General features: G+C 46.8%; 1 protein-coding gene across 1 annotated transcript in view; it reads left to right on the top strand.

Moving 5' to 3' along the window:
- Csmd2 (CUB and Sushi multiple domains 2) overlaps nt 1-23,631 on the top strand; it is a 583,606-nt gene that overhangs the window by 513,084 nt on the left and 46,891 nt on the right. The window contains exons 42-48 of the mRNA XM_028759696.1: nt 367-555; nt 3,080-3,257; nt 4,290-4,435; nt 15,190-15,270; nt 15,691-15,804; nt 17,715-17,903; nt 20,011-20,157. Coding sequence (XP_028615529.1) covers nt 367-555; nt 3,080-3,257; nt 4,290-4,435; nt 15,190-15,270; nt 15,691-15,804; nt 17,715-17,903; nt 20,011-20,157 — 1,044 coding nt within the window. The remainder of the gene's footprint in view (nt 1-366; nt 556-3,079; nt 3,258-4,289; nt 4,436-15,189; nt 15,271-15,690; nt 15,805-17,714; nt 17,904-20,010; nt 20,158-23,631) is intronic.

Genomic DNA, 23,631 nt, shown 5'->3' on the forward strand with positions numbered 1-23,631 from the left:
GACTCAGTGCTTCTGTGCTGTGACCTCAAGATAAGCAACATGTAGATACCCAGACCAATGTCTGACCCAGAGAAGATGTTCAGTAAAAAGCAGTTCTGCCATCAATATGGTCCTTGAGCCTTTTTTCCCAGTGGAAATATGAACAGTCAGTAACACCTAAGGGGCTCTTTACACATGCCAGTATTGTACAAAGGGATCCATAGATGCCATTGCACTCAATGCAAGGAAAAGGGGGCAGGTCATAGAGAAACTTAAGGAACTTATCTAAAGCCAGCAACCAGTTAAATCCATTGGCACTGCAATCTTTCATCTGAGAAGAAAGTCCCCAGAAAGCATAAAGTGATGTTTTATCCTAATCTTTCCTAGCTTACGAACTCCAAGAGTGCCCAGACCCAGAGCCTTTTGCCAATGGCATAGTGAGGGGAGCTGGCTATAATGTTGGACAATCGGTGACCTTCGAGTGCCTTCCAGGATATCAACTGACTGGCCAACCTGTCCTCACCTGTCAACATGGTACCAATCGCAACTGGGACCACCCTCTACCCAGGTGTGAAGGTATGTCTCTTGCCATGATTGTTCTCCCTGGGGTTGTCATAGAAACAGAGCATCCTATTTTACCTGCTACTCTGTGGGATCACCAAAGGTGGGGGTCCAGGCAAGCCTTACCTATCCTGTTTCCATGTAGGTAGGAGCCACCAAGCCAGGAAGAAAGCCCATGTGACAGAGCTCTGAGCAAGTACAAGGAAGGACCTGGAGATGTGTGCTATAGTCAAGAGATTGTTATATCCAGCCCATAGGAAGATCCAACCTGATGGGCTAATGTCCCCCAAGTAGATGAGAAGGTGTCACAGTGAGGCTGTAAGCACTGAATGGAGGAGAGAGTCGATCCTGGAACTTCCCCAAAGGGAAGGGAATGATGTCCTTTTCTAAGAACTCTGGTTCCTCTTCACCTGCCCTATTAGTTCCTTCTTCCTACCTGTGTTTGGTGAGAGCTGAGCTGGTACTCTCAGGTTGCTGGAGATGGAGCATTCTTGGGCCTTCTTCCTTAAGCAGAACCGAAGTGAAGATGACCAAGAGGCCGTTCAGGTCCCCTACACTGTGCAGGTCCCCTCCCCTATAGAGACACCTCACTTCCACTTTCCTTCCTGTCTTACTCTGACAGCCTAGAATTTTCTTGGAGGAGATGCTAGAATCAGTTTTGAAATAGGAAGCCTCAGCAGGGATGGTAACCCAGGGAAAGTGCTCTGGCTCAGGGGTTAGCTGTCAGTTCTATCTCTGTACGCAGTGTTTCATTTTCTTCTTCAGTAAAGCAAGACATTTCCTGAGAACCAGAAGGTTTCATAGATGGCTTCTCACAGAGGCTGTGAATCCACAGTAGTAGTGTTCTACAGAGAAAGAGACCTAAAACAAGGGCTGTATCTCTGGGCAAGAAACTGTGCCAAGTGTTGAGTGTAGCTTTTGCTACCTCATCTTAAGCTCCGGGAACAGCCAGCCATGCTACCAGCCCCCACCCAGATTCCCTAGGATGTGTGGATGAAACACACACACACACACACACACACACACACACACACATTGCTCAATTTCAACCTGCCTTATTGGCTCAATTGCTGGGCACTGCTAATCTCCTGCAGCTAGCATGCCCTTCCCAATAGTCTTAGCTCAGCACCCTAAATCTGTCCTCAACTTTTGTTGCTCAGTTACCCTTAGTCCCAGCTCAACACCCTAACCTCACGCCCAGAGAAGCACCTATAGCTGCTCCACCCAGATCTCACATGGCTGGTCACCTTTTGTCCCTCCAAAGCATGATGAAAAACTTCTCCTCTTCAGCTCCTTGCCTCCCCTCCTGGGACCTGGAAGTCCCATCTCTTTCTTTCTGCTCAGCAATTGGCCCCTGGCATCTTTACTGATAGATCAAGAACCAGTGGGGGAGCAGGACCTTAGCATCAGACCCACTCCCTACAGCCAAACATTTTGTTTTTTTGATTGATTGATTGACTGATTGATTGATTGACTGATGTATGGAGATTCATCAAGCTCTCCATCCCTGAGCTTCATTCCAGCCCTGACCACTTTTCATACATCATTTTACCTAACTGCTCTCACCGTCTCATGAGGGTTATTCTTAGTCTATTTCACTCCCAAGGAAACAGACTCAGAGAAATCAACTACATGTCTGTGGTCATGTGACTGATATGTGGCAGAGCCAATGATTTGAACCCAGCCTTAGCCTCATTGCAAAACCAAAAAAAAAAAAAAAATCTAAAAACTGTATAAAACACTTGCCATGCAAGTGTGAGGACTCGAGTTGAGACTACCAGAACCCACGGAAATGCTGGCCTAGTATAGAGACCCAACTGTAATCCCAGCACTCGGAAGGTGGGAACAGGATCCCCTCAGACAAGCTGTCTAGCCATGCTGACAAGCTCTGGATTCAATTAAGAGTCCTGCCTCAAAGAACAAGATGGAATGTGATGGAGGAAGATTCCAACATCTACCTCAGTACTCAGTACACACCCATGCATGTGCACATATGCACACGCATACACATGCATACACACACATGCAAACATGCATATATACATGTCACATCCTCATGTGTACACAGCCACAAAGATAAATAAGTAAATGCTAAATTTAATCTAAAAAAAAAAAACTAGACCAGAAGTGCTACTCTAGAAAGGACAAGTCAGAGAGGAAAGAGGTCATCGCAATCCATCGGCTTCTCCCAGCCAAAGCATTACAGCCCCAATACTAACACCAGTTCCTCCCCGTACCTAGGACAGGGATCAGAAGAGCTCTCAAGGGAAACCCCTTCTCTATAGGCCTGTTCTGTGAGAAAGAGGAGGCCAAGGTGGAGTGACCACAGAAGCTCCTGAAGTGATGATTGATAGGCAGCCAGGGAGCTGTGTTGGTGACAGCCAGGCACAACCACACAGCCCTGTGTCTTCTCCCTGCTCCACCAAACTCCTGGCAAAATAATACTGAGAGTTGAGGTTATGCCAGGAAGGTATCTAGGTTCTCAGCTGGGTGAGGAGGACTATCGAATGCTCATCTGTTTGTGTTTCCTTCCTGGCAGTCCCCTGTGGTGGTAACATCACCTCTTTTAATGGCACCGTGTACTCCCCTGGATACCCCAGTCCCTATTCCAGCTCCCAGGACTGTGTCTGGCAGATCACTGTCCCCATTGGCCATGGCGTCCATCTCAACCTCAGCCTGCTCCAGATAGAGCCCTTTGGAGACTATATCACTGTCTGGTAAGATCAGATGCATGACTGGGGAGGATTGAAAGGTCAGCAGTTTGCAACCTGGGGCCCTTTCCGCAGTCAGTGAAGGTGCCATTGGTTGGGAATGGTCTGGCTATGCAGCCTTACTCTGCATTACACTTACACCTAACTAAGCTGTCAGACTAAGAGGAAAGGCTTGGCGTGACATTGTGTAAAGTTCCTCTTCTTATCATGTGCTGAGCCAGTGCTGCCCCACAGAGCATTCTGAACCAATGATGGCATTATACATCAGTGCCATCCAACATGGCAGCCACCAGACAGGTTTTTAAATTGTATTTAATTTTAATGAATTTAAGTGTAAGCAGCCATGTATCATTAGTGGTTACTGAATCAAGCAACTCAACACTTAGTTACAGAGCTCTATAGACAGTGGCCTGAGTCCATTTTAAAAGGGAAATGCAGATTCTTAGCTGATAAGGGCAGTTTCCTAAACAATTTTCCCCCAGATGATTGAATCTATGGACAAAGATACATAACATTTTTAAAAACTCCTTTGTTTGGAAGTTCACGGCATTTCTGGAATCATCATGGGGTAGTGGAATAAGTTTTCTCAAAACTCTGAGTAATTTGCAGACTATGGCAAGGAAAAGAAAGGAGGCACTAGATAAGGTTCCAGGCAAGAAGTCATTTGCCCCAAAAGCTAGCATGGCTGTGTCTTTGCTTAGGTAGCAAGGGGCCAGCAAAAAGCAACAAGAGAGTTCTGCCACAGTTCCTTTAACAAAGAAAGTCTGTGGTGATACCAGCAGCTCTGCCCCATGGGGCCTCTGTTGCCTCAGAAGCCACCCAGCAGGGAGGTGCAGGGAGAAAGAGTGTATGGCTGATGAAGACTCAAATAAATAAGGATCCCATCAACTCTATTGGAAGACCTCACAGAGGGGCTAGAGAGACTCCTAGAGTCACAGCCATCCACTACAGGTCCCTCTCAAGGCCACTGGTGGACCCAGGAACAGCAGACATTCAAGGCAGCCGATGACATGCAGGATTTTCTTTTCCTGTGTGCAGGGATGGGCCACAGCAGACATCTCTGCAGCTTGGGGTCTTCACCCGGAGTTTGTCTAAGAAAATAGCACACAGCTCCTCCAACCAGGTCCTGCTCAAGTTCCACAGGGACACCGCCACGGGTGGGATCTTCGCCATTGCCTTCTCAGGTCAGTAGGAGAGCTCGGCCAGGTAGGGCATGCAGGCTCTCCAACCAAGGCTGTGTTTGCTAGCTAGGTGGCTTTTAATGACTCATGTGATCTCTCTGAGCTACAATGTTTCCAGCCTATGAGGTCGCTGCCAGCCCAGGGCTCTGTTATTACATTGTTTTCCTCATCGTACTGGTGAGCAGAAGCACCAGAGGCCAGCCCTGGGTGACTCAGAGCTGACCTATACATTCTCCCCATACGCCCCCCAACTTGTCCCTCACTTCTATAAGGCAGTTTTCCAACGGGAGTCTTGGGGCTCTGTTGACCTTGTAGGCAGCCCTTTGCTTGGTGGCACAGGGGCAGGCAGAGTGGTTTCATCCTGGACTCCAGATGTGGCTGCCTCACCAGCTGCCTATTCTAGTCTGAAGTTCATTGGGGACATGAATGTTTTTCAGTCTTATTATTAACAGACATAACACAGAAGAGTCATAAAACCATTTCTGTGGGCACGTGCTCCTCTTTGGAATGGCAGCCATGTTCCCAGCTTACAAAGTCGTGTGCATTTAAAATCTATTCCTAGCTCTACGTCTGGTCAGGTTTGTGTGACCTTCTATGACCTCTCTCTGATGGTGACCTCCATCTCTTCATCTGGGGGTTGGTGAACTCTGAGACTCCTGTGAGGCCAATACTGTCCATGTTACAAATGAGGAAGAGGTGCCAAAAAAGTTTTCAGGATTTCAGCAGTGGGAGACAGCACTCGGAGAGTTAATTTCATAGTATAACAAACGTGGTATGTGTACATTGATGGAAACCCAAGCATACTCATGTAAAGACTAAAGGCAATCTGAGACTGGTGTTGACCTGTAATTCCAGTCTCTTGGGGAAACTGGGGCAGGAGGATCAAGTTCAAGACCTGGACAGGCTAGACAGAATGAGGTTAGGGCCAGCTCCGATGACTATATAGACTGAAACCATGTCTCAAAGTAAAAGGTGAACAGAGGCTCGGGTTAGTTCAGTGGTTGCTCCTGCCTTATGTTTGAGCTCCAGCACCACAAAAAAACAGAGGGGAGGGCAAGGAGAGCTCGAGAGGAGGGCTCCAAAGTGAAAGTACTCACCCCAAAAGCCAGGCCACCTGAATTTGACTTTCCAAACGTATGTAAAAGCCAGGTGTGACGGTGCACATCTGTAATCCCAGCGCTCCTAAGGAGAAACGGAAGCTCACAAACAGGTCAGGCTGTTTTATATGTTGGGAAACACAGGAGAGGCCCTGCTTTGCATACAAGGGGGGGAAAGACAAGGACCAGTTCCAGAAAGTTGTCCTCAGACCTCCACATGCGCATCACGGCATGCCCAAGTGTGTGTACATACACAGACAGACAGACAGGCAGACACACACACGTGCGCACACACACACACACACACACACACACACACACACGAGGGTGGAGTCAATGCTTCTCCCTCAAGCAAGGAGACCCAGGCTTTGAATTTCTTTTCAACTTTCTGTGACCATCCCCTAGAGCAGCACGGCATGGACTCCACTCCAGAAGCACAGCCCGGGTTCCCACCTTGGCTCTGCCCCGTATGCTCCAAGGGACCATGGGCACTTTTCTTCTTTCTAGGATTTCATGATATCTGCTTTCACTATCCACAAAAGGGAATAGCAGTGGCTCCTGAACACACAGGGTTATGCACAACCATGTGAGGAAATGCTTGGCCCCAGCAGAGGACCAGGGGCCAATAAAAGGTACCTTCACTGTTGTCATTATCATCTAGATAGTGACAGCCTCTTGTGACATCCCCAGGATGCCAGGCAAATCCTGTGGTACTTCTTTGATTTTTAAAATTCACACGGATGCATATGACTATGCTTGGTTCATTTCTTCATGTTGTCTAATATTCTACTGCCTAAAAGTGGAATGGTTTACCTAGTCTTTTGTTAGCAAGCACCAACTGACTTTACTTCAGTCAATATGAAAGTTGTTGTCTATTCCCCATTGCAGACAAGCCCCACCCACTTCCAGGCATAGTAAGGTTACAAGCATTTACCTTCAAGGTTACTAGGGAATGTAAATGTATCTTACCAAGTGATCATAATGAAGTGTCACTTGTCAGCCACAGAGGACACACCTTCCTGTCCAGCACCCTCACAAACACTGCATTCTTACGATTTTTCACCAATCTGGTGGATTCATCAAATGGCATTCTGCTCTTCCTGCTGTGGGTGAGCCTCCTTTCACATCTCCATTGACTGTTCATGGGATGCTCCCTGCCCGGCAAAATGCCAACCGCTCTGAGAGACTTTGCTTTCTCCAGGGAGATATCCCAGCAGCGGACTTGTGGATGAGGAAATCTCCTATGGTGAATAGCATGGGCTGGGAAAGAGGCAAGGGAAGGGCTAACTGGCAGGTAGGACGGAGGAGAACATAACTTCCTCCAAAGCCACCTTGGAGAACTGGCGCTTTGGGATGGAAACTGGAGCGTGGAGAGAGAAGGGGTCGGGGAAATGGGGCTCCACCTTCCCATCACTAAGCATCCATCCCGGCAGTTTTGTTTCCCTGTGAGCATCAATGAGCAGGAAGGAAAGATGCCGCAGAGAGACGTATGAAATGGCTCTGTGACATGTTCCCAAAAGGAGAAAATGGATTTGAATAGCAGAGGAAACGTCCTTGAAGCATCATAAGATTGAGCAGGGTTCAGGGAAAGGGGCTCCCTCCAGCACAAGAGTCTCAATAACACGGGCTTCAAATGCAACGTGAGACACTTAGACAGTGAGTGGGACAACCAAGACCAGGCATCTACACCTGCCAGCGTGAGAGGGAACAAGAGCTACTATGGCTTCCTCCAAGGTGATGGGGCATGGGTGGAGGCACACTGAGGGGCTGCCTGACAGAGAGAGTTGACACCCTTGCTGATAGATGAGTGGATGTCTGAAGGGGAGGGAATTGGCACATGGTGTCAGAATCTAGGACAGATGAGGAGGCATCTCCGTCAGGTGTGAAGCTGAAGAGGAATGAGAAGGACATCCACACAGAGGATGAGTCCTGACAGCGCAGTCAGAGCCCATGATAAAAGAGGAGGGGCAACGATAAAATAGGAATTTGCTTCCATTCAGTGACTACTGGTCAGCTAAGAAAAGGACACAAGAAGACTGGCTTCTCAGACTAGAGGAAACCTGCGGCAAAAACACAGGAAGAACAAAGGTCAGAACGTAACCATCGGTGTTGGATCCAAACTGTCACAGTCACTCTGAGATCACGCTTTGCAATGTGAGAGGGTATGTGTCCATGTGGAGACATGTGTGTACACCTATGCTTAGATTCCCCAGCTCTGCCACCAAAAGGCTGTGGACAGCATTTCCGGAAGCAGGGAGCACATCTAGCTCCAGGTCTTAGTTTCTGAATAGCATTTTTCACTAGATGGACCAGAGATGCAAGAAGAAATAACTAATCCCAAGGCCAAGGCTGAGGGGGTAAGACAAGACAGTAGCATCTTAGAGCTGAAAATAGGGAAATGTCTAGGGAGTGATGGAGATAGGTCAGAAAAACTTAGAAATTGGCTTGAAGGGACACCTGCTGGCCACGTTGGAGATCATTTGAAAATCAAAGTCATTAATAATAGCAGCAAATAGTAAGGAACCTGTCAAACAGAGCAGGTAGAGAAGTAAATTGAAAGTTGTTTAAGGATGAGATGTTTACACGGCTGCAAATCATTTTCTGTGCTGTAATTACGGAGTGGAATGGAGAAGCCTGGAGCATGCCACTTTAACCACGTAATTGCAGGAGGCATCCATGACGATGAGACAGCAGAGTGATGGCAGAGTCAGGGAGTGTGATCCAATGACGGTCCAAAGACGCACCACCTGGATGCACTTCAGCAGGAGCTCTCTCCAGCCTCGGTTCACCACACGTGACCATCCAAGGTGTCAAAACTATGAAGGTCAACAGAAGTCTTTAGAACTGCTCCAATTAAAAAAAGATACCAGGTCCCCTGTAGTGGTAATTCTGAGACAAAGTCTTCATGGAAAGATTCTGCTCGTATTCACAGTAACGATCGGCACCTGGAGACAAGCCTCTGGGCGTGCCTGTGAGAGAGTTTCCAGAGTAATGTTAACTGAGGTGGGAAGACATACCCTAAAAGTGGGTAGTACCATTCTGTGTTCTGGAAGCTTATACTGTACAAAAGGGAGGAATCAGCAGTATTCCTCTCTCTCTCTCTCTCTCTCTCTCTCTCTCTCTCTCTCTCTCTCTCTCTCTCTCTCTCTCTCTTTGTTTCCTGATTGAGGATACAATGTTACCAGCCACCTTGATCTGCCGCCATGCATTCCCTGCCTTGATAAACTAACTGTACCTTCAAACTGTGAACCTAAATAAAACTGTCTTTCTGTAAGTTGCTTGCCTCAAGCATTTTGTTACAGTAACAAGACAAGTAACTAAGGCAAACAGAGAAGCTTTCTCCCTCTGTGGTGCTGAGTGTAGAACTTGCCTGCTGTGTGTGCTGGACAAGCTCTCCACCCCAGCCCCAGCCCCAACCCTGAGAAATCCACATGAGATGTGGGGACTGGAAGGCAGTTGTGTATCTCTGTGCATTTCCAGACATTCACAGCTGCTGTGGTTACAAGGGGGACTCTTCTTGTCCAGGAAGTAGACTCTGAAGTATCCTGTTTAGGGCCTACTGTTTTATTCACGGATTTTTTTTAAGAAAAAAAAAAGGCATAGAGGTTAAGCTGTATGTTCCCAACTTTAATCAAAGCTTTGTTTTTTATTTTATTTGGTTTTAAACTCACTCTGTACAGTTGTTCCGCTATGATAGAACATATACACAGTGTTCAACCAGGCAATTCAGAGACACTATATGTACGTTCCTACAACTGTCACTACCATCTATCTCCAGAATGGCTTCAACTTTTAAAACTAAAGTTCTGTCCTCATTAGTCAGTTCTCTTCTCCTCCACCTTCTGTTCGCAGTCTCCAAGTCTGATTATTATTTGTACCTCATAAATGGGACCACAAAAAATACATCCTCTTGTGACTGGCTCGCTTCAAGCAGCACAGTACCTTCGAGGTCCGTGTATGCCGTCCCGTGTCAGGATTTCTGTGATGTACATATCACACATTTCCCACTATGTATTAATAGCCTGATGGATGTGAGTTGCCTCCTCCTGTTGGCTGTTGTGGGGGAGCATTTGTGTGGGGATGCATGGTGGGAGCATCAAGGCACCTTAGGCGGTGGTGACTTTTAAATGTCAGCCCCATTGAAAAGCTTGCAGGGGAAGGTAGGGGTTCATAGTTTGAGAACTCACACTAACATGATGCCACTGGGTTAAATTATTCTGTGGTGTCTGCACCTCTCACAGTGATCTCCCTGTCTATTGTTGTGTGTGTAGCTAGCTACTCCCTGAAACACACACACACACACACACATCTCCCTGCACATCCTGCAGTCACAGCAGCTTGGACATCCTGAATCACATGTGATCATGTGACCTGACTTCTCTTGAGAACTTAAAACTTAGATAGGGATGCTACTTGTGCCCAAACCCATCCCATCTACCTTCCAAAGAGGGAAGATATGCACCCAGGTGCAGCGGATTGCATCCCTGCTGCTAGCCTGTGCACTGAGAAGTGGAAAGACCCTGTACGGAGAAAGAAACACTGAGACACACAGGAGCTCCCCCTTGAGTCCTAGTAGCCCTCTGGTTCCTTGCCCTCCTTAGTGAAAAAGATACACATTTGCAGACCATCTTTGAAATATATTTGGAGCAGATGAATTAGGAATAATCTAAGTGTAAAACAATAGATGAGTATGTGAATTATATGTATAAACATATTTGTACACACGCAGGCACATGCTTGTATGTACATACACACAGATAAAGATGTAGTCACTAAATATCATTCATGCAGGATACAGTCCATTGACATAAGGGCAGGTTTGTTTTATATTGTTCAGAGTAATAAAAAAAAAAACAGATTGCTGTCAGATCTCAAATGCTAGCAGGAGGCAGTAGCTAGAGGCTCCTCCATACACTAAGCCACTATCCTTGTAACATGAGAGAGAGAGAGAGAGAGAGAGAGAGAGAGAGAGAGAGAGAGAGAGAGAGAGAACAGTGCCAGAGGGAGGCATTTGAATAGTAATAGTACCCAAGCTTGAAGCTTGAACACCAAACTCAAAATCAGAGTTCCAGCAACTGGTCTGTTAAGTGTGAACAAATCCTGTGAACCACATCTGCTTTGAAATATTCAAGTCAAAGACCAATCTAGTGAGGAACACCTTACCTGGGAAGGACACATGGGAAGAGCAGGATGTGAAGCTGGCGTGTGCTGCAACAGACCTGAAGCAATGACCCCTCTACCCACTAGCCACCACTTCAACCTATGCTAGTCTCACCTAACTACAGCACTGTCTCACTCCAATGGCCTGAACAATGGACCAACACCAACCAGCTGCCACAATAAGGACCTGGCAAGCCATATGCCTCACCCCAGAGAGAAAGGGGGACAGCGAAAATGAAACAAAGGAGTCTTGTCTTGAATGTCTTCACCTTGGGGTATGTCCTGAGATCACAGAAGACATGGTAAGACAACTTCAGTTGGGGATAAAACTTGTTAACATGAATCCATACTCAAAATGGCTGAGACTCCTTAGGCCTAGAGAGGGATTTTCAGGAATGTTTTGTTCTGTGTTGTTGGTTGCTTTGTTTTTTAGACTGGGTCTCACTCTGTAGTCCTGGCTGGCCTGTAGCATTCTCCCTTCCCCCCTGCCACTCCCCCCCAACGTGTGTGTGTATGTGTGTGTGTGTGTGTGTGTACTCCTCTGTCTCTGTCTCTGTCTCTCTGTCTCTCCCTCTACACACACACACACACACACACACACACACACACACCACACATATACATATTAGCCTTGAACTCACAGTGATTCCCCTGAATCTGCCTCTAGAGTACTGGGGTCAAAGGTGTGTACCAATATTGTGACAGTTTTGTTTGTTGATTGGTTGGTTAGTTGGTTGACTGGTTGTTTTGGTTAATGATTTGTTTGTTTTTATTTCAGGCACTTTTGTCTGTTGCTTGTCAGTATTCCACACACTTTCTATGTGGAACAAAAAAATTATAATTTTAGAAAATGTAATGCAATGAGAAATCCCCCTGACAACCACAAAATGCAAACTCTGAAAGCTGCGTTAAGGGCAGATTTCTTTGTATTGATTTTGTTTTTCTAGAAAACTTGGTCACGCCTTAGAAGTTTCAAAGGCAAGTATGAGGCCCAGAAGAGATCGATTCATTTTTTGTAACTGTTAAGGAAAATGACAGCTGACTAAATAAGATTTTCATATCTCTAGAAATTGAAAAATGGCGTAAGTAAAATGAAACAAATGATAGACAACGTGCATAGAATTAGCAAGCCAGGTAAATCTGGAATATTCAGAGGGTCCTCCAACTCCATACAAAAAGCAGGGACAAAGGACATGGCTGGACAGCTGAAAAGAATAATCCAAATTATTAACATGCAAAATGCATTAACATATGAAAAACTTAAAAATAATCAAAGAGTGCTGAGGAGAGGGCTCAATAAGTAAAACACTTTCTGCACAAGCTTGAGGGTCTGACTTCAGATCCCCTGCACCCCTGTAATTAGATCCCTGCACCCCTGTAATCAGATCCCTGCACCCCTGTAATCAGATCCCCCACACCTCTGTAATCAGATCCCTGCACCCCTGTAACCACATCCCCTGCCCCCATGTAAAAGCTGAGGGTATTGACATTTTCTTGTAACCCCAGTACTGGTGGACGGGGACATAGAGACAAGCAGATTCCCAGAGACACACACACACATACACACACACACATGCACAAGAAGTATATACACACCGCCCCAAAATAAAAGTAAAGGAACTACTGGATGTTTGTCAAGCCAGTTGATGACTCTACACATAGTGGGTTGTATTTTTTAAAAGAACAAGATGTTGCTTCCTGAATCTTCAGCACCCACACAGTTCTGGGCAAGGTGAACCCCACAACAGGTCATCTTAGGAGTGCTTGTAAGGAAGAAGGTGTCACCCTGCCTCACGGCAATTGTCATCTGCTGACAGTCCAAGTCAAGCAGCATTCCTAGACAGAAAAATGGAAGCACTCCTCAAGGGCAGACACTGCTCTGGATTTTGTCAAATCAGGCAGAAAGCCACTTGGATATGTCACGAGGGCCTCCTAAGTGTTGGTACACTTACTGCTAAAGCTTGTATCTCTTTCATGTGGCACTTGTGAGTCAACACATCTGTATAAAAATTTAAAGTTAGATTTCCTAGTGGGATATAACATTTCACACAAAAGTAGACACAGGTGAAGTGTCCAGTTTCTTTCCATCTTCACTTGGTAAAATGTCAGATCCCAAGGCAATAATATTTGGAAGGTAGCTCCAATTGCATGATGGGAGCTGTATCTGGGATGCTGTGGTCTCAGGAGGGTGTCAGACTGCACAGTGTGACAGCCCCATTGTGACTTCCACATAAAGTCCCCAAACTGGAAAGTCTTACACACCACACTGAATATCGGTGATGCCAGGATGCAACTTTCCCATCAATGTACCAAGCGATTCTTACAGCCATGTTAATTGTAGGCAATCGTGAACTGATGTTTTTAAGCACCCAGCTTCTATCATAACTAGGATTACTGCATACATGTGCACAGGCACACACAGACACACACACACACACATTTTTATTGTGTTTTAATTTCCTTGTGGACTTTGATGTCCAACTCAGTAGAATCATTTCTCTCTTAAAGTGTGGAGAAAAGTGGTTTGAGTACTAATATCCAGGAAAACGTTACTGACATTTGACAGGGATTGCCTGCATGTTCTATAAAGGTTATATGCTTTAATGATTTCTAGTTTAAAAGAATCAGTAGAAGGAAAAGAAGGAAGACTGTTTAAAAATACAAAAGATGCATTGAAGCCAGCCATGGTGAGACACACCTGGAACTCCAGCACTGGAGAAATGGAGGCAGGATCATGGGTTCAAGGTCATCCTTGGCTGCATAGTGAGCTGAGACCAACCTGAGATACATGAGATTTTGTCTTTAAAAAAAAAAAATGAGACACATGCGATGTATGGGTAAATAATGTTGTCACAGTTTTAAATGGAAAAACTTAAGAAACCCACTGGTTAACACAAGAGCATCTGAAATAAATTTTAGTAAATGAATATGATTAGATTTCACAAAGTCATTTCGATCTTATTCTCGAAGAAATTTTATTGTATGGGAAATGTTTTCTGATATAATAGCAGCTGGCAAGGCGCAGCACAAGGTGAATACCACATGATGCAGACCTGTTAAAACAAAACCCCTTAACTATGCAGGGAACAAATACACAAGGAAGCCATAGCATGTGATTAACAGTAGCTACACCTGAGAGGACAATGGATACATTTAATTTTCTTCCTACCATTTTCATAGAAAACCCCTGGGTTCCTAATGACATTATACATTTTTTAAAAAACATAGCTGGGGATGTGGAGGTTTGGGAAACAATCGTCGCTGAAGCAGCCACAGCAGCAGTAAGAGGATCGATAGCACTCAGCCATGCGCCAGGAAATAAAAGCCGCCTGTTAGAATTCCACACAGACCACAGGCTAGACTCCAGTTTAGAGAATCCACTGAGGTCAGCTGTGTTTGCACAAAGGTTAGAGGAGGAGACACACCCAGGATGGAGGCTAGGCTGTGGGCAGTGGGAGGACCTGAGCTTGGGATCGGCCAGACCTAGAGTTAAGTCCTGCCTGCATCAGTTATGTACTGCAGGATCTTGAAGAAGCGATCGCCGGCTCACAGGTGAAACACACTTCAGGGTCAGCGCTGGGGGATTTAGAGGGCTAGAATGCAGAAGTGCCCCTGCTTGGAGGATGTCCTCAGCTCCTCCCCATCCCACCCTCAGGCCAGTGACATCACTGAATAACGCTTCTTGGATCCTGTTAGATGTGAAATACTGCTAGTTTGATATGACATGTGCTGAGATACATTCTGGGTAAACAGGCCCCTTAATAACTCCAGCCCAAGGGAATGGCTAATTTAAAATAATATAAGGCTTTACTATGAGGAGTACATGACTTAGAGGCACTGGAAAAGAAACAAGGATACAACCCAAAACCATAGCCTGTTTGAACCGGGCAGCTGAGCAGGCAACGCGCACAGAGGTCCCCTTGTTAACATTGTTTCTATACTTGTAGAATACTGGGGGTCCAGGCTATAGTGGTTAGGTTTCTCCCTGACTACTATGTCTCTTAAAGCAACTGCATGTCAAAGTGACCACATCTTCCAGTGGTAGGTCTGCAATGTAATTCTTCCTTCCTTCATAACCAGAGTTGAAGCATACTCCTTGGGTTTTGTACCAAAACCTGATGACTGAAGAGAAGCCATACAGTGTGTGGCTGAACAGGTCCAGTGTGGAGATAAATACTCATGAATACACATCTGTCCCATGACCGGCTGGGGATGTGACTCACCTAACATATTCAGAGCCCCAGATCAGTCACCAGCACCACATAAACCAGACATGGTGATAAGCACTTGGGAAGCTGAGGCAGGGAGGATCGTTAAAGATTAGCCTTGTCTACAAAGTAAACACAGGGCAGCCTGGGCTACATCAGAAGACCTTGTGCCAATTCAACAAAAATAAAGACAAATATGCAAGGTGAATGAATGAAGTCAGAGATTGTTAGGAACTGGTCCAAGGCTCAAGAGTGACACTTTGCCCTGACCTGTGTCTTTCTGTCTTTCTAGCTTATCCACTCACCAAGTGTCCTCCTCCAACCATCCTCCCCAATGCTGAAGTGGTCACAGAGAACGAAGAATTCAACATAGGTACCACTACTGAAAGGCAGAGATCTCAAACCAGGGTGGCCAAGAGGGGCCTGGGAGCCATGGGGACTGGGGTGATGGCTTCAACTATGCAGAGGTAACAGAGACCAAGACCACAGGAGTGACAGTGTTCTATCAGCCAAGTGCACCCCTGAAAGTACAAACCCTCTTCCTTTGCCCAACCCCAGAAGGAGGAGCTGGAACCACGGCTTCCCTCTGCTATTCAAAAGTTTTAAGATAGCCTACAATTTCTTAGGAAATATCCAGAAGGCTAAGGTGGGGAGGGAAGCAGTTGTCTGGGTCATGGGGACAGCAGGGAGCTGGCATGATGCCTTCCAGGGCAGTGGGTTTGAGGTCCTAAGGGTGCCAACCCTTCCGAGTCAGACTGCTCCAGGAGATGCCTATGCTCGTCTCTCTTGACAGGTGACATCGTCCGCTACAGGTGCCTTCCAGGCTTTACCTTAGTGGGGAGTGAAATCCTGACCTGCAAGCTGGGAACCTACCTGCAGTTTGAAGGTCCACCCCCAATATGTGAAGGTAATTACACTAAACAGCACCCCCACAGATCTCTGGGGGGTTCCTCTTCCTGTCCCTGGCCCTCAGCTCAGTTCTTGCCCAGTGAAAAGAGATCACCATGTCAATGGTTCATGATGAATGAGTTATGAGTCAGAGTGAACGAGACCCTCTGCAAGGACCCCACCTGTTCTGACTGGAGGCTGTGAAAGGGCCCAGCCACCCCCTGTTCCTCACCTGTGCGCTCTCCGTAGTTGGGTACTGAGTGTTGGCATGGAAAAATTGGAATGTCACCCTGTTGCTGGGGTCGAATGTACTCAACATCCTGTGCGTGTGACCCTGTGACCCCAGACTTCAGCCGCTCACATCCCAGTGCAGTGCCTGGAAGAGATGAACTCACTGCACCGTGTTACTCCAGCTCAGTCCATATCCAATCCTTCCCGCCCCTGAGCACCCGAGGAGGCACAGAGCTGGTAACTGCCTGGAAACCGAGACAGTTGTTGAACTTGGACTGTGGGCTGTTGTGAGGAGTGGGAGCAGCAATGGCTTTAAGCATGTGAAGATGGCATCTGACCCTCCCCGACTGCTGTGGGGTTGGAAAACTTGCAAAGCTACTGAGGGCCCAGAGAAAGCTGATTCAGTCCTTGAAGCCTTGCCTCAGTTTCAGACCAAGCAAAGAGAAGCAAATTATCCAGAAAGCTGTTCCATGCACATTATTATGACAATTCCCTGTGCTCCAGGACAGAACACAGCCCCCGTGCCTGGGGGTCCACAGAGCTCCTCTGTACAAGCCTCTTTCCTCCCCTTTTGTGGTGTCATAAGTCTTCCTCCTGCTCCTCTTCCTGTTTCTCCTCCTCCCAATCCTTCTCCTCCTGGTCCTCCTCCTCCCACTCGTCCTTCCTCCTCCTGCTCCTCCATCTCCTTTTCCTGCTCCTGATCCTACTTCTCCTTCTGATGCTCCTCCTGCTGTTCCTCCTCCTGCTCCTCCTCCTACTGCTGCTCCTCCTACTGCTCCTCCACCTCCTTCTCCTTCTGCTCCTCTCCCTCCTCTACCCCCTCCCTTCCCTGCCTCTCCTCCTTCTCCTGATGCTTCTTCTTTTTAGTGGTCCACACAGTCTTCCTTAGGACAACGTTGTTTTCTTGAACCACCATAATGCTCTGAATCAGGCAGCAGCCAACCCTCCTGGTCTCTCCGCTCCTGACACAGTTACCTTTGTTACCACCACTATCTCTGTGGTGTGTGGAGACATTATGCTGCAGACTCTACATATGTGGTTTGATGTAGTGTATCATAGTGTTTTCTATGATATAGCCATCCTCTGAGATAGGGACTTCTTGCTTGTGTTGGAAAAGCCATCACACTGAAAGGGAATACTTTATTGGGGCCACACAGGTTATGAGTACCTGTGTACTCTCCCTGCTCCTGGATTTAGAGTTGGGCTCTGAGTCCAGCTGTGTTTGACCCATCTTCTATGGCTACTTCTGCACTCTTCTATCTTTGTATGAACTAAACTCATTTTGTAGAGTGGCTCTTTGGGTGTAGGTGGTCATACTGTTGCATAGATAGATGATAGATAGATAGATAGATAGATAGATAGATAGATAGATAGATAGACCACCCCCCATCTACCTCAAATCCAGGTAGCAGCAACCACACCCAAGCTAGGAAATGATTTGAACCAAGTGGCCTGCTGTGAGTTGCCACAACACTGTCATGTTAACATGGGCTCTGAAGTTACTTCCTGCCATGGGGCAGTATAATGGTGAATGTGAGGACTTGTTTAAATACCCCAATACAAGCTTTACAGAGATAGTTCTACTCCATGGACAAGCTAATATCCCAACCCTGTTCTGTCTCCATGCCATGTACATAGTCAATCAGTCTCTCTCTCTCTCTCTCTCTCTCTCTCTCTCTCTCTCTCTCTCTCTCCCAGTGCACTGCCCAACCAATGAGCTCCTGACAGACTCCACTGGTGTGATCCTTAGCCAGAGCTATCCCGGAAGCTACCCACAGTTCCAGACCTGCTCCTGGCTGGTGAGGGTGGAGCCAGAGTACAATATCTCTATCACGGTGGAGTACTTCCTCAGCGAGAAGCAGTATGATGAGTTTGAGATCTTTGACGGTGAGTCCCTCAAACAACATGCAGTTCCCCGCTACAGACAGCAACAGCTTCCCCCCAGCCCCTGGGGTTATTTGAGCTCCATTTTCTTATCAGAACTTTCTGAAGGCACTACATAATATAATGTCTGCGTCAACCATAGAAACCCAAAACCTGGGAACTGATGAGTTATATGGCAGTTGCTTACGTTGTAGTCTAGATAGATCTGAATACCAGCCTGAATCCCTGAATACCAGCCAATAAGTGGATCCCAGCAGTAGCCCCTTGTGAAGAGTAGGCTTCTTCCAAAACACAAGAAGGAGTACCAAACTCCACACTACTTCTTTAGTGTCAGGGCAAGAGGTGCTATCATTTGCTGTTGTGTCTAGAGAAAACATCTCAGCATGTCCCAAACCATCGAACCCTCAAAATACCATCGAAAACTTTGTAGGATTTATCTCCTACCCTCTGGAGGATATGAAAATGGATATGATAGCTATCCTCATTGTCCCAGTGGTTTTGGGAAAAAAATCTATTTAAAGAACCAAGAGGCTACATTCTGCAGGATGTCCAGATCCCCCATCCCCTCTCACTGTCTCATGATAAAGATCAGGCTTATTAACAGAGCTATGGTACATAACTGTGAGCATACACTGTTGCCTACCTCACGTCAGCGCGGTCTGCTTCTGCTCCCCCTTCCTAACAGCCTGGAGAAGAACACATTGCAGATCCACAACTGCAAGTAACCAGGACCATGCCGCTCCAGTTAAATGTGCACCCTGGGGTAGAAATGGCTTTTCTCCTCATGTGCTGCCACCCAATAGAACAGCCATGGTACAATTGGGATACCCAGGTGTCAGCATCACTCCAGATTCTATATCCAGAGTCTTTAATAACCTCGGCTCTTCTCATGTTTCCAGTATTTATCTATACAAGTAAACTGTGGTGGACCACTAAAGGGAAGAACCAGAGGAATGATAACTATATATAGTTGATATTAGTTTCTGGGGTCCTTTTCAGGGGAGACCCAACCTCTGCTTTAGCCAAACTATTCTGAATGAAGGGGAAATGAAGCCTGGCTTGGGTCTATAAGACGGACAGAGAGCTGAGTCTTTCCCCTGCGGATGCTCTCTTGCCTTCTGGCAGCTACTTTGCTCATAAATTCATATTATTTGGTTGCTCTTTTTGGCTGCCCAGCTAGCTTGCCCTTAGGAGTAATGACAGTCTGTGGGCCATCCCCATGGGCCCATAGCTCAGTCCTTCCAGCTACGACCCCAGCCTTGCTACCCACTTCCAATCATGGCACTCTTGCTTCAGTCTGTGAAGACTGTGTCCCAGAATCTTCTCATCCCACTTACTCCTAAGGAGCCTGGTTTCATCAGCCCCATGGAGTCTCCCCAAGCCTTCCCAAGGAAAACAGCTGTAAGGCAGAAGGGTTTTTTTTTTTCCCTCACAATAGAACTGTTAAAGTCTGTTGCTTCTTCTCTTCGGGACCCCTTCCTTCCCAGTTTACCACAGCAGCCCAAATGGCTTTGCTTTGTTAAATGTAGCCCATTACTCTCCCAAGCTCCCAGGAGCTGTCTCAACAGAGTATTGGAACCGTCATTCACAGCCTTCTCCAGGACTATAAATCCTGGGTTATGAGTTACCAGATTTATATTGCACTCCTTGGACCAGAGCCCTGAGATGCAATCCAGACATTTAAGGTAGGAAATAGGAAGAAGGTACCTTCCTGGGGAGCCTTAAGGAGGCATGTTGAGAAGTGTTCTTACTTACAACCCTGAGAGCCATCTGTTTCTCTGGTTCTGTGGCTCTCTGTTTATATCTGTTCAATAAACAAAATTTCTGTATGGTGGGCACCATGCTATTTTTAGCATGCACAAAAGAAACCAGAAGAGGGTCCTAGTTAGAAAACCAGCTCTCCCATCAACTACCTGCTTGACCCAGGCAACCAGCAAATAGATTCATCTCACTTGCTGACCCCAGAACACTGCTTCAAATAAAGGTGGGCAAAAGAGTCCTTCAGCAAGGCTACCAGATGCAATGTCACCCAGCCATCCAGGCCATATCTGTACTTATACCTCTCTCTAGACTTAGAATGACCTATAACCCTGTGTCTTTATCACCCAAGGTCCCTCAGGACAAAGTCCTCTACTGAAAGCTCTCAGTGGGAATTACTCGGCTCCCCTGATTGTCACCAGCTCAAGCAATTCTGTGTACCTGCGCTGGTCATCTGACCACGCCTATAACCGGAAGGGTTTTAAGATTCGGTATTCAGGTAAGTAGGTCATGAGTACACCTGAGAAGGGCCTCTGAGATGAACCCCTTAAGTGTCTTATCTGAAACATCTAAAAAAAAAAAAAAAGCCATGATGCATGTCCTCACTGAAACAGCACCTACCTTGTGTAGGTGAGGCTGTTCCTGCTCTCAGTTTTCCTCATCTGACAGTGCCCAAGTGAGACTAGAGGCGTCTCTCACCTCTTTATGTCCAGACCCCTTCCCACCTCTAACCACATCTCTTTCTTCTCATACTCCCACCCTGTGTCTCCAGGATAGTAACTATTCAACATGAGATCAGATGAAACCCGGGGGCATCCTGGCCCCTTGGCCAGTTGGGAAATATTACCACAAGTCCTTTGACTGACTGACTTTAAGACACACAATCACATAGGGTAGAGGGTAGGCAGCAGAGGAAATCCTCTCCTGCTGTACAAGCCAAATCTCTCTCATGATTACTCTCTCCCTGGCAAATGCCAATTGGACATCTCTGTGAGGTGTGCATGGCATCCTATTGCATATGGACAACCTCGATGATCACATGGCAGCAATTAGCATACTCTTTTCTTCAAAGAAGTTTATTGCTTTGTGTTGGAGACTGTTGAAATGCATTCTTCTACCAGTGGGAATGTATAGTCAGTACTTTATGAGCTACAGCTGCCCATCTGTGTGCACAATATGGGAACTTAGTCCTTTCTACTTTTCTGGCCAATGACTAATCTCATTCAACTTCATCTGCCTTCTACTGGTCCCAAGCTCTGATGACCCCTGTCATACTCTCTACTTGTGTAAAATCAACTTTCGCTAGTTTTCACACATGAACAAGAACACATGGATTTATCTTTCTGTGCCTGACTAACTTACCATTATGTTCTCCGATTCTATATACATCGCTGCAGTTGACAGACTTTCTTTTCTCTTTCTTTTTTTTTTTTCTTTTGCAAAGCCATATTGTCTGGGCATGGTCAGATCAAAGGCCAGGCCTTTGATAAAAAAAAAAATTTCCCTGAGATACAATTATATGGAGAAAAGAGACTTTCTCTGAACTCTGTGGGTACCATTGATCGGCTTGATAAGCTGAAACCTTGGTGCCTGCTTTGAAGGGCAGTCCATCGAACTGTTGGCAGGGCTTTTCAGCCCTGAAGGCTGCAAGGAATGCCTGTAGTTCATGGGAATCCCACCACTCACCTGCAGGCCAGACAAGTATTAGACAAGGTTTTAAAGAATAGTCGTCACAGGGAGCCAGGAGTCTAGCTCAATCAGTAGGATGCTTACCACACAAGGACCCGAGTCCAAGCACCAGCACCCAGGTAAGAAGCTGACTGGTGTGGTGGCGGGCACTGGTAATCCCACCCCTGGGGAGGCAGAGGCAGGAGGATTCTTTGAGCATTCTGACCAGCTAGCCTAGCCCAATCAGTGAGTCCCAGGTTCCAATGAGTGACTTTGTCTCAAAAAATGGACAACATCATAAATGACATCTGAGTTAACCTCCACCTCCTCCACACTCCTGCATACACTGAAACACACATACATACACATGTGCACACACACCTGTGTACACCAAAACACACACACACACACATGCATGTGCACACACACCTGCATTTGCATACACTGAAAACACACACACACATACACGAGAATATTGGTCAGGAGGGATGTTTTGATGAATCATGAAGCTCTGCCTGAAGAACCATTTGTCCATATCTTCTCATGATGTCCTCACTGCAAGACCAGCCCACACTATGCGGACCCAGGGGTGTTCTAAAAACCACTGAGGGTGAGAACTAGCCAGATGGAGTGAGGGGAGCCCCGCCTTTACTCTCTCAAAGTCCACTTCCCCTGTAGACTCCACCTCTACTGTCCTCTCCCAGGTGCCCATGGTTGGGGAAAAGATGGCATCATGACCCCATGATCAGTGGTCCGTCCTGCTACTTGCTGGCAATAGGGTTGTTTGACAAAACACTTAACTGTTTGGACCTTCATTTCCTCAAAACGAAAAAGAAACTCCAAGATACCCATCAGGGGAGTTCAGGGCGGAGTCCCTGGCGGCTGCTCCAGTGGAGGGAACGTGGCCATTTCCTACCCCTGCTGCTAAATTTGGAGCAAAGAGCTCTCAAGGAGTTACCTTTGCCTTTCTGCTTAGAGACTAATGTGTTTAGAAGTAATGAGTCGGTTGTAATTACAACACTTATGCCATGTAGGAAAGAAATTCATTACACGGTACAGCAATTAGTACCTAATGATTAAGATACCACAGACATGTGGAACTTACACCTGTGTCTTTCACAGTGACTATGTGTATTCTCTATCTGGGATTTCCCAGTCCTGGGTGAAGGTGGTACATAGATTCAAGTTGTACATGACAGAGGCATAGCAGGAGAGCATGCATCTTTAAAACACCATCTCTACCTGTACAGAGGCATAGTCCTCAGACAGGAAGTCCAAGGTCTCTCTGCGAGAGCCTGTGAGGATGGGGTCTGGTTCCCAATCCACTCATCCCTGTCTACCTGGGAAGCCCAGCCAGGGATGCTCAGGCAAATGAAGGCCGGCATGGGGGAGGCTCCTGGGTCATCCTTCTCACAGCCTTACAGAACCAACCAGGATTAGTCAGTTTTCTTATTGCTACAATAAAATGCCAGACAAAATCAATTTAAGGAGGAAATGGTTTGTCTTGTCGTGTGGTGAGGATACAGGATGTCAGGATACCGCATGTCACGGTGACAGGAAGGTGATGGAAGCTGGAGGAGACTGAGGTACCCGGTCCTGTTGTAGCCACAGTCAGGAAGCAGAGGAGAGATGAGTGCTGGTGCTCAGCTCACTGTCTCCTTTTTAGTCAGCCTCGGAGCCACCCATGGGATGCTGCTGCCTACATTTAAGGTGGACTTTCACCTCAATTCATGCAGGAGAAACTTCCTCCCGGCTGTGCCCAGAGAGCTGTCCCCTAGGTTATTCTAGGCCTTGTCAGGTTGTCAATGACAACTGTCACACAACCTAAAGACCCCTGGCATGGTCCGTGGTGTGAGTTCCCCCCATCTGGGACTTTTGTCTACTTCTCTAGCTATGGTATCCCCAGCACTGCAATGGCAGCTGGCGCTTAATGGACTCCTGAGAGCTCTTTACCGGATAAATGAATGAAATATGTTAACCCATATGTTGGAAGGATAGGGAATGAGCCCTGTAGGGAAATGTATATCCTAGATCCCTAGGCATCTGCAGCACAACAGAATGACAGAGAGCATTTATTGAGAACTAAGTGACCCACACTGCGCTGGGATGTTTATCAGACACTGTCTCTTTTTTGAAATCATGTGAGCGCCTATGAGGGAGGGCAACACCTATTGAGGGAGGGGAGCACCTATGAGGGAGGGGAGCACCTATGAGGGAGGGGAGCATCTATGAGGGAGGAGAGCACCTATGAGGGAGGGGAGCATCTATGAGGGAGGGGAGCACCTATGAGGGAGGGGAGCACCTA

This window comes from Grammomys surdaster, unplaced genomic scaffold, assembly GCF_004785775.1.
Source record: "Grammomys surdaster isolate TR1022 unplaced genomic scaffold, NIH_TR_1.0 126313, whole genome shotgun sequence".
NCBI classification, from domain to species: domain Eukaryota; kingdom Metazoa; phylum Chordata; class Mammalia; order Rodentia; family Muridae; genus Grammomys; species Grammomys surdaster.